At 42.7% G+C, this 16,217-nt stretch overlaps 1 protein-coding gene across 3 annotated transcripts in view; it reads left to right on the top strand.

The window, feature by feature from the left end:
* Positions 1-16,217, top strand: part of PARD3B (par-3 family cell polarity regulator beta) — a 765,403-nt gene that overhangs the window by 473,253 nt on the left and 275,933 nt on the right. For all 3 annotated transcript variants that reach the window (XM_090044807.1, XM_090044808.1, XM_090044806.1), the window contains exon 17: positions 7,147-7,191. In XM_090044807.1, coding sequence (XP_089900933.1) covers positions 7,147-7,191 — 45 coding nt within the window. The remainder of the gene's footprint in view (positions 1-7,146; positions 7,192-16,217) is intronic.

The raw sequence follows: 16,217 nt of genomic DNA on the forward strand, positions 1-16,217 counted from the left end.
TTCTCAAACAGAATGCTTCCACACACTGGGGTACTACTACAAGATCCTTTTAAGGGTGCTGTATAATAGTAGTGCTGCTAGGTGTGCAATCTAGAGATTTCAAATAGGAATCCATAGTGTCAAAAACATTGTAACCTATCATGGTCTTTCTGAGTTCTTTGCAGAAAAAAAAATACTCTGTTTTCCCATAATCAGAAAAAAGTGAAATCTAAGGCTGCCTGTACACATGCAGGGACGCTGCTCCAGTGTGCTATAATTAATTGAGTCTGCTGGCGCATGGTAATTACCGTGTTCCAGCAGACTCCAGGGTCATGTGTATCAGCATCTCTGTGCTTAAAAACGGCAATGGGGGTGGTTTAACTAAAGCTTGTCTAGCTAACTAAAGCTCTCGGAGCTGCTCTAACTAAAGTGCTTCTCCCCCCCTCAAACGTGTATACATGTATAAATGCCCTAAGATCTGGCATTTTCTGTGGGGTGCCTGTAGTGTAAAAAGATTGAGAAACACTGATATGTTTGTTTGATATTTATATAGCACCTTCTGTGCAGTTTGCTTATATGCATACTTGCTAAGTGCCTAATTTGCTTAACTGCATAAGAGAATGGGAGTCCCAATTTTTCACCTATTGGTTGCATTATAACAAACCTCAGCTTGTACAGAGAAGGGCAATAAAGATAATTAGTGGTATGGGGGGGCTTTCATATGAGAAGAGACTAAAGAAGCTAGGCCTATTCAGTTTAGAAAAGGGATGTTTGAGGGGGGACATGATAAGGGTTTACAAAATACTAAATGGTGAAGAGAAAGTAAATAGGAATGTATTATTTACTGTTTCTCACAATACAATAACTACAAGTCAGAAAATGAAACTGGTAGGTAGTAAGTATAAAACTAACAAAAGGAAGTTATTTTTCACAGCATGTAATTATAGCGTGGAACTCGTTGCCACTAGATGTTGTGGAAACTGACAGTTTAGCCAGATTCAAGAAGAGATTGGACAGGTTCTTGGAGGAAAGATGTATCAGTAGCTATTGAGCATGGTAGTTAGGGGTACAGCCTCTGAATCAAAACTTCCTAGACCTTAAATAGTGGAGGCTGCAAGTGAGAGAGGAACAGTGGAAAAAAAAAGCCCTGATCATACTGCCTTGGGACAGACATTCAAAAAGCCTGAGCATGAATGGATTCAGTCTTTATAGGTTAATCTAACCTTCAGAGAGTTAGCAGTTTGCAAGTGGATAGATGTTCGGCACATGTCTTCAGTGGCTTAAGCCAGAAACCCAGGGGTACTAGAGCAGCCCTCCCTTTCATAGGGAAGCTGAGCTGAGGAGGTGGGCCAGGGCCAGGCCTTGGCAGGCCCACCCCAGTGGCTCCCTGGCTCCAGGCACACAGGGCTGCCCGGCCCCAGAGGGGAACTCTTCCCCATCCTTCCTTTCCTCCACCACCATGGGGCCGGGAGGGGGGGGGGCCCTGTTCAGTGCTGGGGGGGACTCTTCTTCCTCCTGCTCCCCCCCCATGGTAGGGTGGGGAGGGGGTGCTCTGTGAGGCTGCCTGGCCCCAGAAGGGAACTCTTCATTCTGCTTCTCCCCCATCACTGCAGGGTCAGGACAGGGGGCTCTATGGGTTGTTGTCCAGCTCCAGAGAGGGACTCTTTCCCCCACTCCCCACCCCCAGGGCAGGGGGAAGCTGTATTCCATGGTGGGGGGAACTCTGCAAGGGCGGGAGCTGCAGGCTTCAGGCTCAAGAAGTAGAGCCCCAGGGATAAGGCAGGTTTCACTCCCTCCACATGCAGCACTGGCCAGAGCCATGTCTGCATTGGGCAAGAGCACCCTGACCTCCCTGCCTGCTGCTGCTGCCAGGCAGCAGGTGCTGCATGGTATGGAGGGAGTATGTGGGGATTCCTACACCCCCACCCTCCCTCACCCCCCATGCACCCACACCCTGCCTAGCTGAGCTCCATGCTCCTGCTGCCACTTTGGGGGAGGGGGAAGAGTTCTCCCCAGCATGGAACAGAGCCGCCTTCTTCCCCCCGCCCCCGCTCTGGGGCAAGGCAGCATCACGTTGAGTACCCCACAGGAGCAGGGGCAGGAAGAGGAGGAGGAAGAAGAGTCCCCCTCACCCCCGAGCATAGAACAGAACCCCCCCTCCCAACTGTGCAGGACAACCTACCCAGTATGGCCCCATTAAGGAGAATTAACACCCCCCCGCCCAGTTTGCCTTAAAGAAGGCCATGCCAGCTGGTGTTTCTGCTAGGCTGGGTCCCTGCTCCAGCTAGAGAGCAGAGGGGAAGGGCCAGATCTGCTGTGGAGCAGAAAGCCCTGCCTAGCCCAGAGAGCATGCCGGGATGCTGAGGGAGTTTGGTTTATCTTAAACCATCAAGGGGTCTAGGACAGACATTGCATAAACCGGTTTGAGCCACATCATACTACATTCTACCAGGTTTATCTCAAACTGGTTTCAGTGATTTTCAGACTGGTTTATGTGCACTGAATGTCTGTTCTGTTACAGGTTTAAACCAGTTTCTGATCAGTTAAACTGGTTTATGTGCAATGTCTGTTCCTAGCCACCCTTACTCTCCCTTTCAGCATCCATTCAGGATACTGAGCAAGATAGACCTGTCGTCTGACCCAGTAAATGGCAGTTCTCATGTTCTTATGTTCTCAGTTTTCTCTAGATCAGCTAAGTATATAGCATCTTTCACTCTCACTGTCTACTCAGTAACCTAATAGTATTCCAGTTAACTGCGTAGAAACAATCAAGGGAAAGCAGCTGTCAAAGGGATGCTGTTAGAAGTCTTAAAATTGATGGGAGCTAGTCAGCTTCATGGCTGGTGTTAGACGCCTCAAAAGTGAGGGTTGCTAATCACTTTTGGCCTTCTCAGACTGCCGCCCTGATAGTGCTGTGTTGAATAAGTGCATGGTTGTTCTTCAATCTTGAGGTTATACACTTCAACAGCATTCACTGTACTGCTTTGTGTACTGCAATCACTTCTGGTTGATTGTTTGTTACTGGCCCCTGAAATAGATATTACATCCTACTGCCTACATTAAAATATATTTTATAGTATTTCCATTAGAGAAAGTTCATTTGAGGTTTTGTACTATAAATTTTTTATATATTCCTGTCTAGCTCAAAACATTCTCAAGCATTTCCCCCTCAGCCTGAAATGTTCCTTGGCTGTTTGCATCATGATAATTTCAGAGGTGTTTATTGTGAGTGCTTCAGCAAAAATAATTTATCCCTGTTTTTACTTGGTACTGATTTGAGAAAAAATAGTACGTTCGCCTGCTTAAAAATATCTGTTCAGAAAAGCACCTGAATTAAACTGACATTCTTTGAACTTAAAAACATTGATCTTCCATGTACTTAGTCCTTATTGATGAAATACTTACAGTTTTTTGTTTAAAAAGAAAATAAAAGTATTGGGACAAGATTTTATTTGTCATGGCTGTATAGTACTCAGAAAGTCGTTAATATAGTTTAGTATTACATAAGTATGCAGCCTCTTATGAACTTCATTAAAAAATGTTGCATTTGATCCACTTTCAACTTTAAAGTACACAGAGTAATGTGTAGGAGAAACAATGTTTGCCATCTGTTTTTGTGTTTCCTAAAAAATGGAAACTACATCTAAAAATTTAGTTATGAATTGAGAGTGTGATTTTTTTTTTCCTCCAAACAATTTACGATATGTTGCTGCTCATTCCAATTTTAATAGGACCTGGAAATCCAGATCCATTTGGTTACTACAAATTACAGCCTCAAATGTAAAAACACAAGAAACAGATTATCTTCTTCCTATATAAAGCCTTACGTTTGTCAAAGATGTATGGGTATTGCAGAGATTTACCGTATGAGGGAGGGAGGGGGTAAATATCAGTTCAAACTTGAGTATGAACCTTACATGCGATTGTCTGACTATTACAGACCTGTAGGGTTGGTGAGTCACCATTGCTGTGAGAACCTGAACTTTTGCATTTACTGTTTTTTGTGAGTTTAAAATCATAGGCTGCTTACAGACATTTAAAAAAAAGCAAGCAGCACTTTAATCTCTGCACACCCCTGCACTGAGCCCAGTGCCTACCCAGGAGAGACATTGTGTTAGTTGGACCCAGCTCACCCATCCTCTGTATAGATCAGGTGCTTTAATGGGGTTTTTTTGGCATTTTTATCTAAAAGCGGATTAAATCAGCTTTTAGGTAAAAGCGCCATAAAGCCCGCTGAAGCACTCAGTGTACGCAGACACGGCAGAACTGTGTCAAACTAACACTGCTGCTTCCAGTAAAGAGCTCCCCCCACCCAATCTGTCAGCAGCCATAATGCTAATTGTGTATTCTTGTAAGATATTCATTTTTAAAACATTTTATTCTTCTTTCCCTCCAGTATTAAATTTTATTTTTGTGTGAAACCAGTATAGAAAGACTGTTTTAGTTGGATGGATTTTTATCCCTTTGAATAATTTAAAATTCTGTCTCAGGCAAACCCAGTCATCAATATTTAAAAAAAATGCTATGAACCTCAATATTTTTTATATCTCCTATGTACTGTAATACAACCTGCTTCAAGTAATTACCATATATTATAGCGGTTGCTATTAGTGACTGCTATAATTAAGGTTGCAAATCAGTTTCCATTATAATCCCTTGTTTTCACACAATCATAACTTGTCAAAACATTAACCTTTGGAACTGAAGTTTTCCATGCTTGGTTTCTGCTTAAAGGTAAATGTTTTGGGGAGGAGGTTGTTTGAATGATCATACAGCAAACCTTTGTTGAGTGTTTTTTGCGTTTGGTGACCTGTTTCACTACATGCTGAAATCTCTGTTTTCATCACTGCCAGGGACCACGTGCCATGCAACCATACAGCCCTGAGCTCCCTTGAGTTTTGTTGCAACTTTTGCAAGTGGTTGGCCTTTAAAAGTGTTTCTTCTTGCACAGTAATCTACAAATGTTACATAGTCATGATTCATAAGACTCTCTCCTTGTAAAGAAGAGTAAATCAAAATTATTGACTGATGAGGAAATTGGTGCTTAGAGTGGTCATAGAAAAGTAGGGCCACAATGGTGTAGTGACTTCATCTTTCATTTTGTCTTGTCTTTGGACTAAGACGCTTTACAAGTCTGTTCTTCTATTTCCTTACCTATAAAACTTGGATACTTGCCAATCTTTTAGAGTCTATTCAAAACATAAACATCAAGTGAGATCTAAAGACTACATGTACTATATTGTAACTCAGGGTTGTCCAATTGGCCACCCACGAGCTACATCAGGTCTGTGAGGTGTTAAGGTATGGCCCACTGGCACCTGCCTGCGTGCCACTTCTGCCACTGGTTCTGCTGCTGCAACAGCCAGGATCTCTGTGGCACAACCAGAGGTGGAGAGCTTATGTTCCCGGCACAGCAGCAGGAGGACTTTATGCTGTCCACATAGTGACAACAAACAGGAGATGGGGAGGTTCACACTGCCTGCATGGCATCAGGCAATGGGGAAGAAGTGGGCTTATGGTAGTTGTGCAGTAGCAAGAGTTGCGATGCCTGTGCACTGGGGGATGGGATAGCACTGCATGCGTGGTGTCAGGACATGGCCCTAAAGCCAGGGCCTTGGCTTGTCTAGTGTGGCAGCTCACCCTGTCTGCCACCTCCCCAGTAGAAGACTGGAGCAGACGTAAGTAGCGAGAATCCCCCACTTGGGCCTAGTCACATACCCACCCCCTGCTGCCAGAGTGGCCAGCCAAGGTTAGCTGACCTCCTTGACCCAGAAGGGCAAGTGTCTGTACAACAAGGCTCAACCTAGACTGCTGCACCCTTTGGCTTGTGCTGCTCCTGACCCCTGGATACCCAACTTGGCTCTGGCCTGTCCTCCTGGATGCCTGACCCAGCTAGTCCTTCAACCTTGTGTTCTGCCTGACCCTCTGGATCCCCAACTCAGTTCCTGGGACAGGTCTCCTGGCTTCTCCTGACTATGAGGTCAGGGGTCCCCAGACCAGGCCACCCACGTTCCAGCATGTCACATGGTAGAAGTGTCAAGGAACTTGCATGGTATGTGGCTTCTAGCTTCTCAGAAGTTGGACAGCCCTATTGTGACTTACTGTAAAGGGGTTATTATCACGTCAGTATTTATCCCACATTTATCTGAGAATCCACATTCTTCCCATGTAAAAAGTTAGTTGTATATTGCTATGATGCTGCAATGGTGGTTAAACAGGGACTTTTTAATAGTGACTCTTCCGAGGAAGATTGTGTTCCAAATTCCTGTTTCTAATGTATTTTGTATGACATGATAGTTTATTTTGCTATAAAGCAAGTCGCATTTTAAACCATAAGCACAAGTGTATGCCTGGGCCAGCAGGGTGAAGCATAAGCTCTCAACCTTAACACTCATTTCCTGTGCTTGTTTATCATCCTTAACATTATATTAGCACTAGGGGTTTTTTGCATAAAATTCATTTTAAGAAATGGTGATTGGTTCTTCAATACAGCCCTCTAGAACAGGGTTTTAATTAGTTTCTTGAGATATATGTGATAATAAACTGAAATATAGTTACTAAGAAAAATTGCAGTTTTTTGTTTCATTTAGAAACAGCTCTTCACTAGTCTATATAAACTCTGTTATGTATGTAGATATCTATTCTTGGCGAGATATGGTTAATATAATGCACAGGTGGGAACTGCATATTTAAAAAGTCATAACCTAGGAAAGGACAGCTTTTGCAAAATGATCTTTTGAAGAAGACTCTCTGCATTGTCCATTGACTTAATTGGTACTTTCTTCAGATGTGAGGGTTTCCACATCTGGATCCTTTTTGAGGATTGAAGTCTTTCATCTGAAAATATTACAGCTCTCAGAAGTCCTGTGATTTGTCTGACAAGATGTTTTATTTACGTGTGCCACTGCTTTAGTGACAACTTAATTTTGAATATGTGAGTGCTAACAACCTGATCCAGAATCCACTGAAACCAGTAGTAAGCCATCCATTCTTTAGATCAGGTGCTTTGTTTTGAGGTACCTCAAGTAGAGCAAGGGTTCATACAAAGACATTTACCATTACATTGTAAAGAGTTACTATACATGTTTAAAATGATTTGATATTTTTTCAAAATTTGATGGATTTAAATGAATTCCTGTTCTTTGTTCTTTGTTTTTCCCCCTCCAGTGGCAGATGAAAGCAAAGTTAGTTCATTGGCTGGACAGAAATTAGGTAAGAAATTATTTTATCTTTCTGCCTCCTCTCTTCCTCAGGCCCAGAATAAAATAAAAACAACCTGTGTATGAGCATCAGTTGGACTGCACTTGCAGACTGTGTTGCCTGAAAGATTTGCAAATTAATGTATGATATTACTCCATCTTCTACAATGATAAATTAGGCTTACTTATTGCTTGGCAGTGTATGTAGCTGAATCATTTGCTGGAAAAGCAGTAACTGTTTCTTTAAAGATATAACTGTTTAAAGATGAACAGAATAATAGTTGAAATAAGTAAAGAACAAAGTCTGTAACATTTTCTTGTGTCAGTACAGACACTTAAACCATATACCTTTTGAACAATATAAATGTTTTATTCTCTTTCTTTTCCTGAAAGACTCTGAATGCTCCATTTTCACAATCAGAAATATGAAAAACAGAAGACAAACCAAACCTTTGACTTTTTTTTTCCTCCTTTTTATTCATCTGCAGAAATTATATTCTTTTAGTATGGCCATAGTTTTCTTAACTAGTTTTCTATTCCTAACCAATTTAGGTTTTTATTCAATGATATTACCTTGAGGTCTTATACCCATTATAATTAATAGAAGTTCTGTAGAAAAAGCTGTAGTGTTGTGCAGGTTGCAGTTCCTGTATTACTGTAACTTTCCAATAAAGATCCCAAAGGATTATGATTTTAGGATAGTCATAAAAGATTGATGCAGTAGCTCACATGACATAGCAGACATAGGAGCAGGGTTTCTAGAAAATTCAAATTATTCAGAAGTGTCCCATTAATAATAACCATGAAATTCAAGGTTGCTCCTTATTATATGTCTAAATGCTATATTTTTCATCCACCTGTCAGATCTGAAATAACATCACCTTTCTGTTTAATAGTTTAGTTTTTTCTTAAGCCTGTTTGTATGCTTAGGAAATGTGTTGATGTATTCATTGGTTTTACCATGAAGACAGTTGTTTCACAAGTACAGACCTTTTATCAGAATTTTTTTTCTGTGCCAGTTATTTTCTCCTAATACTTCTAGCCCTCATCGTAAAAGAAAGTGGGCATTTAATTAGAGTTGCACTGATAAATCAGTCTAATATTGGTTCGCCACCGATATAAAGAAAATTGATTGTATTGGAAATCGGCTTAATGTGGCCAATAATTTGGCCAATAAATGCTTGTGCATGCGCACAGCTACGGTGCAGCACACAGGTACCGAGGAGCACAGCCCAGCATCTTGGAGAGCTGTTTGTAGCTGGTAAGTCTGTTGTGGTGGGAAGGAAGGGGGGAGGGAAGGGGCAGGGAGGAGCAGATCAATGCCCCCCCACAGTGAGGGAGGGAGTGGGGCTGGGACTGGGGTAGGTGCTGCCCAGCCAGGGCAAGGATGGAGCTGTGGTTCATCTGGGAGGGCACCGGGGGGGGGGGGTGCTCCTGCATATGTGGGAGGAGGCAGGGGCTGGGCCAGGCTGCACTCAGGGTAGGTGGCGGCAACCCTGAGAGGGGGCTACAGTGAAATTTGGGGTGGCTGTCGCCCACCCCAGAGTCCCCCTCCCAGTGCCCCCACTGCCCGCCCCAAGTGAAGCTTGGCCCAGCCCCCTCCCACCCCCACACACCAGGAAGAGCCCCATGCAGCCCTCACCCCTGCCCCAAGCAAAGCCTGGCCCAGCCCCACAACACACACACACTGGAAAGAATTGTAACTCCAGCCCACAGCTGCAGTCCACCCTTCCCCACCCCCCATAGATTTGGGGGCACATGCTCCCCCCCCGTGCCCTCCCGAGATGTGCATAGCGGCAGAAGCCACCCCCGCCCTGGCCGGGCAGCACCTGCCCCAGCCGCAGGCCCACTCCCTCCCTCACCACAGGGGCCTTAATATGCTCCCCCACACTCCTTCCCTTCCACCTCCCCGTTCACCAGAAAAGACGTACCAGTTGCATGCAGCTGTATTGGAAATCAGATTGGTATTGGCCGATACGCCTCCTTAAATCGGCTATCAGTATCAGCCCCCAAAATCTCTAGCGGTGCACCCCTACATTTAATAGAAGTATTTTTATGAAATATCCAGTACATGCCAGGACTTCATGAGGGATGTGGACAACATGGAGCGGGTCCAGAGGAGGGCCACTTGCATGATCAGGGAGCAGCAGGACAGGCCCTATGAGGAGAGGCTCAGGGACCTGAACCTGTCCAGCCTCTACAAGAGAAGGCTGAGGGGGGATCTAGTGGCCATTTACAAACTGGTCGGGGGGACCAGCAGGCATTGGGGGAGTCCCTGTTCCCCCGAGCACTACCAGGAATGACTAGAAATAACGGTCACAAGCTGGCAGAGGGTAGATTCAGACTAGACATCAGGAGGCGCTACTGCACTGTCAGGGCAGCTAGGATCTGGAACCAACTTCCAAGAGAAGTGGTGCTGGCTCCTACCCTGGGGGTCTTTAAGAGGAGGCTGGATGAACAACTTGCCGGGGTCATTTGACCCCAGTATTCTTTCCTGCCGTGGCAGGGGGTTGGACTTGATGATCTGCTCAGGTCCCTTCTGACCCTACCAACTATGAAACTATGAAACTTGTTCTACTTGGTGGGAATTTTTGCAATCCCTATGAAGAAGGGAGCCTTATTGTCATTTATTGTTTCTGTCTCACTTTAACCAAGAAATATGTTTGAAAATATTTTAGTGCAGTGTCTGCTCTTTATCTTCTGTGTGTGAATAGCTCCAGTCATGCTTGTTTATGCTTGTCCTCTGTTTATCTTTCACTTTTCTGTACAAACTTTTTCTATGTGAAAAACTTACTAATTTACAGGTCTGAATCACTACTCAAAAACTATGGTACTGCCTCGGATTTTTAGAGCTATCTGCCCACAGTTTCTTCTGTAATCACTTTTGCTTCAAAAACATCAATTTAAGGACACAATAATCAGATTCCTACCTGCTTATGGTATTCTTAACCTAAACATCCTTGTGTTTTGTTGCTGTATAAATGACTGATTTAGGTTTTCCTTACTTAAGGACCTTATCCTAAACCTAAACTAGAACTACTCATTTTAAATTCTTCATCTGGCCCCACTCCTAAGTTTTTGTATACTCATCTATAGATTCTCTTATTCTGAAACCAGTGTCACCTCATATATCTTATGTCTGTAGTGCTTGAGGAGGAAGTTTCAACTTCTTCTCCTTTAACTGTAAAAAGCCTTCCAAGAAATGACTCATCAACTGGAAAAGGCTTTGGGCATGCCCCCTTTTTTCTATTCAGAAGAAGGCTCACAAACATTGCAACATCATTCAGTTTGCCAAGGATAAATGGAGTGCCTTCCTATCAATGAGCATTGGAATGAAGCCTATTGACATCATAATTTCTTGGCAGTCCGTTGCTACAAGTAATAAGCTTCAGTATCAAGTTCCTAGCAAGACTTCAGTTTTTTTCTTTACACATGCTTCTCCAGATTCTCTAAAGATAAGCTAATGAGAGGTACAATAGCCCCAAGGTTTTTTAATTCCTAAAAAAGGCATGCTGGCTAGTATTTAGGGGACTAGAGTAACTCTTGAGCCTTAATTTCACACAACCCTATCACCTGGAGTACTGTGTCTAGTTTAAGGTCCCACATTTCAAAAAGAATGTGGATAGTTTGGAAAGAGTCCAGCAGAGAGTGACAAAAATGATTAGAGACCTGGGAAGCCAGGCTTACGAGGAAAGGCTGAAAGAATCAGGATTATTTTATCTGGAGAAAAGAAGGCTGAAGGCGGAATGTGATAAGTCTTCAAATATCTGAAGGGTGATTGTAAAGAGGCTGGAAGAATGCTTTTCTCTGTGGCTGTAATGGATAGGATTAGGAACAATGGCCTTGAGCTGCAGCAGGGGAAATTTAGACTGGTGATTTGTAGGAACTTTCTGACTCTAATGCACTGGAAGAAGCTACACAAGGAAATTGTGGGTCTTCATCTTTGGAAGTGTTCGAGAGCAAGTTAGGCAGACACTTGGCTGGGATGGTTTAGTCAGGGCTGATCCTGCCTTGAGCAGGGGTTGGACTAGATGACCTGTGAAATACCTTCCAGCTCTACTTTCCTAGGATTACTTGGAAGGCAACTTAGCAAAGTTTTGAAAAGTGACAAGACCTCAATAAAGGCCTTAATAGTAGGAGAGAATATGGGAAATTTTAACATGGTTATAAGAGGGAAATTAATGGGGCAGTCAGCTAATCATCTAAAATATTTCTATATACTAATGAAAAAACAATGGCAAATAAGCAGAAAGAACTACATGTCCTAGTGTGTACATATAATAATGATTCAGTTGGGATAGTTCATATGATTGGAATATTGATATGGTTAGATACAGCTTGTCAAGGAATGCCAAGCAAAGAAAGAATTGGAGGAGATGTTGCCTCACATACTGAAGATGTATATACTTCTTTTGAGGTCTAGAATGAAGTGGGGAGGTAAACCCAGGTAGTTTCTGGATTAAGGTAAAAGGGGAAAACAGCAAGAGTAATTCAGGATGGGTAGCTACTATAGAATGCCAAAAGAGGAGGATGAAGGAGGAGAAAATCTTTTAAAATAACCACCAAAGCTTCCAAATCACAAAGCCTGGCAGTTATGGGGGACTTTAAATCCTGTGTGAGAGACAAGGATTTCTTAGGGTGGTATCTTTTATTGGACCAATTGTAGAGTTGGAGTAGGATTAGACAAGCTTTTGAATGCAAGATCTTCTTCTTCTGGTCTCCATGACATCAACTGAGAGATCAATGGAGCAATGTACAGAGAATTCAGAACATTCTTATTGCACTGGGAACAGGTTTTTGGTACACAGAGGGTACTTCTACGTGGGCCCGTACAGCGCCATTTTTACTGTGCCGTTGCTTAGTACTTCCTTTTGGAAGTACTAAACAATGGTGCAGTAACAGCCCATACTGTGCTGTGCTGGTGGCACAGTTATTTTTAGCCACTACATCGCTGTAGCAACACACTGTACCAAGGGAGCATGTTGCTATGGTGACATAGAGGTGGCATCACGGTTTTTGCCTGCGGATGCTGCATCACTGTAGCTACAGTGACAGTGTTATGGGTAGGCGCACTAGGAGTGGAGAAACTAACTAAGAGGGAGGCTTTTCTCACTTTTGCTTCTGACTAATGAAGAATTTGTTGAAAGTCGAAAGCATCTAGGGTGACAGTGATTGTGAAATGACGAAGCACGTAATCCTCAAGGAGAACAGCAGAATAAAAATATTGGACTTAAGAAAAGTAGATTTTAACAAACTTGAAGAACTGGTATGAAAGTTTCCATGGGAGGCATAATTAAGGAAAATAAGAATGTGGGTATGTTGCCGGTCCCTGAAGAAATAATATTAAGGGCACATGCACATGTTATCTCAATTCAAGGGGAAAGGTAAGTATAACAAGAGATCTGCTTGACTAATTCATAATTTCTTCAGTGACTTATAATTTCAATGCACACACATTCTTAGTTATATGGCTAAGAGCATAGTAAACTTATGCAAAGACAAAATCAGAAAAGCCAAGGCACAAATTGAGATACCGATAGCAAGAGACATAAAAGACAGCAACAACAAAAGCCATGTTATAAATGTTAAAAATAAGAACGAGACCAAGGAAAGCATAGATCAAGGGCATCCAACATATGACCCAAAAGCTGGATCTGGCCCACAGAGTCATTCCCTCTGGCCCACTGAGCTCCTGGCAAGCCAGGGAATTTGTGACTGGCAGGGGGGGAGGGGTGCTGCTGCAGAATCTGGGGCTACTGGGCCCTGTCGGGCCTAACCTGCAGCACCAAAGGCGTGAACAAAGGCTCTGCCGACACAACCCCATGCCGTTTGCATTTGTCTCCATTGTTGACCCCACTGCCTCTGGTGTTTGCTGTTGCCATTAGGTCTGGATTTAGCAAGAAGCCCCATTGTCTATATCTGACCCAAGGCGCAAAGTGAGTTTGACACCCTGGCATAGGTTCCTAACTGAATGAGGAGGGAGAGCTAATAATGGGTTATGAGAAAAAGGCTGAAATATTTATGTCTTTTGTTACTTCAGTCTTCACCGGTCCGATGATAAGCACAGTTGTTAGTAGGGACAGAGGGATAGGTACACAGCATGGACTAAGGAAAGACTGAGTTAGAGATTACAGAGATGAACTTGATGTGTTCAAATCAGGAAGGCCTGATAAGATCCATCCTAGAGTACTCAAAAATTGGCAAAAATAATTGCAGACCCGTTGGCTATTATCTTTGAGAACTAATGGAGGTCAGGTGAGGTCCCAGAAGAGTGGAAAAGAGCAACATACTGCCCATCTTTAAAAGGGGGAAAGGAGGACCCAGGGAATTGAAGCAGTCAGTCTAACTTTAATACCTGAAATGATACCAGAGCATATCATCAACCATTCAGTTTGTAAGTGCATAGAGAGTAACAAAGTAATAAATAACAGCTAACTTGGATTTGTCAAGAGCAAATCATTCCTAAGCAACCTGATTTCTTTCTGCAACAAGATCACAGGTCTCGAGGATGCATGGGAGAGCAGTGGCTATGATATACTTTGACTTTGAGTAAGGCATTTGATGTTGATTTCTGCAACATTCTCATACATAAGTCAAGAAAATATGGTGTAGGCAAAGCTGATATAAGGTGGGTGCATAATTGGTTGGATAACCATGGTCAAAGAATAGTCGCACTGGCTCATAATGAAGCTAATAGGGAGGTATAAATTGCAAGTTCCCTAGGAGTCTGTCCTGGGTCTGGGACTGCTCAGTTTCTTAGTTAATGACTTGGAGGGTGCAACTGAAAATACACTTATTACATTTGTAACTGATACCAAGTTGGGTGGGCTAGAAGTCAGAGAAAGGATAGATTGGAGAAAGTCCAGGCATAGAATCCACAGCAGATATCAGCATAGATGAATTTCCTTAACTGGGTTTATGGCAGGTCATTGGTGAAAAGACTGCATGAAGTAGGAGCAAGCATAGTTCCCTGAGGGAGTCTTTTGGTCTGTCTTCTTCAAGTACAAATGCCAATGCAAAATAGGGCATGACAGTACTGAAGAAAAAGATCAGGGGATTATAACTGATCACAGGTTGAATGAGAATGGACCATGTAATGTTATTTCAAGGAAAACTTATACTGTATTAACAGGAAATTTTATATACATGTCGTGAAAGTGATTCAACACTGGTGAAGAGCCATCTGAAGTGTTGGCAGAAGATAGAGCAGAGTAGCACTTGAGACAGCTTCAGAGATGCGTGAGTTCTCATAGGCAACAACCTACTTTGTTAGATGCTATGATGAAGGTTATTGCCTATAAAAGATCATGCATCCCTGAACTGCTTAGTCTCTGAGGGTGTTTATACATGTGCTTCAGAAGTGGCTGGGGCAGAGGGGAGGTGCTTTAGTTAGAACAACTCTGAGAACTGTTCTAATTAAAGCACCCAGGACATCTCATGTCACACAAGCTTTAGTTAAAATGCCCCCACTACCATTTCGAAGCATGGGGATATTAATATACAAGACAGAAGGCTGCTGGAGTAACTAATTAAGCTTCAGCAGACTCGATTAATTGAGTCTGCTCCAATGCACTGAAATTCCTGTGCATTGGAGCAGCCTCCCTGCTCATGTATAGGTGCCCTGAGATACCATCCTCCCCTACCTTCTGACTGACTGCAGACTAACGGAGCTAACCACCTCTGTGCACCTGGACTACTGGCTCCAGGTCTGGGCACCACACTTTAAGAAAGATATGCACAAATTGGAGAGTCCAGAGGAAAGCAACATCAATTATTAGAGGTCTAGCAAGCATGACATATTAGGAAAGATTAGCAAATTTGGGATTTAATATGGAGAAGGTGGGATTTGGAAAGTGTTTTCAAATATTGTAGAAGGGTTGTTATAGGGAGGATAGCGATCCATCCACAGTGCACAAAGACAAGAAGTAATGGACTTACATTGCTACATGGGAGATCTAGGTTATATATTAGAAAGAAATTTCTAACTGTGAACACTAGAAACTATTACTTAAGGGATAGAATCTCCATCTTTGAAAAATTAAAATGTAGGTTAGGCCAACATTTGTCTGGGATGTTACAGACAGAGATAATCCTGACTTGACCTGGACTTGAACAAGCTCCTGAGGTCTCTTCCAGCCCTTCCCCCTTTTTTCTTCTCTATTTGTAAGACTGTGCTTTTGTGTTTCAGTTTCTTCCATTGCTTTTTCTTCCCAGTAGTTCTTTTTATAAGAATATATTGAGGCTGAAGTTACATTCTCTTTGGCTGCTGGAAGCACAACAGCCTGTTGTTTTCTCAGTACCAAAAGAGGAGTTTCTACCCACTCTAGACTTAAGGATATTAAACATATTTTCCAGTGATTAATTATCATATACTGACAATCAGTGCAATTACGCTATTTCTCCTTCAACATGATTGGTTCTATAAAATATATAGCTCAGTAATTTTCATAAAGGAAAGCCTGGTTTCCTGTGGGTAGAAAGCCCTTCCACTATTTAGTCTCAGTTTTTGGTCTGATTGCCACACTTACAATATTTTCAAATTCATGGTAGAAATGGTTGCATATTTGGTTTCCTAAATCTGCCCCCAACTACATAAATTTTCTCAAGAATTCTTTCCAAGATCAAGGCTTTCAAAGCACGAATACCTGCAACTTTCTCTTTCTGTCTTCATGATTATTTCATCCACAAAGAGAACTCTCACTGTTCCCTAATAGATAGATGTGCTTTAGAACTATGCCTGGATTTCCCTGGAATGTAGTATTTCTGAGGCATTCCTACCGTAAGATGCCAGAGAAGTGTTTCCTTGGATATCACCCTCCCACACTGCTACTATGAGAAATACATTAATAAGTTCTGGTTCTCAAGACATTATGCGCTTCTATTCTGTACATAGTATGACTGAGGATGAGTTGTAGCATGAGGGGTTTTTTTGCAGACCTTTCTGCTCATAGGAGAAGAAAGAACATGGGTTCTTATCTTGTGTGCACTGGAGTATTCTGTCTTTTGGAAGGAATTTGAGTAGTTTCCTTCCTGTTGCTT

This window comes from Crocodylus siamensis, chromosome 4 (genome assembly GCF_052110815.1).
Source record: "Crocodylus siamensis isolate JL-2025a chromosome 4, ASM5211081v1, whole genome shotgun sequence".
NCBI classification, from domain to species: domain Eukaryota; kingdom Metazoa; phylum Chordata; order Crocodylia; family Crocodylidae; genus Crocodylus; species Crocodylus siamensis.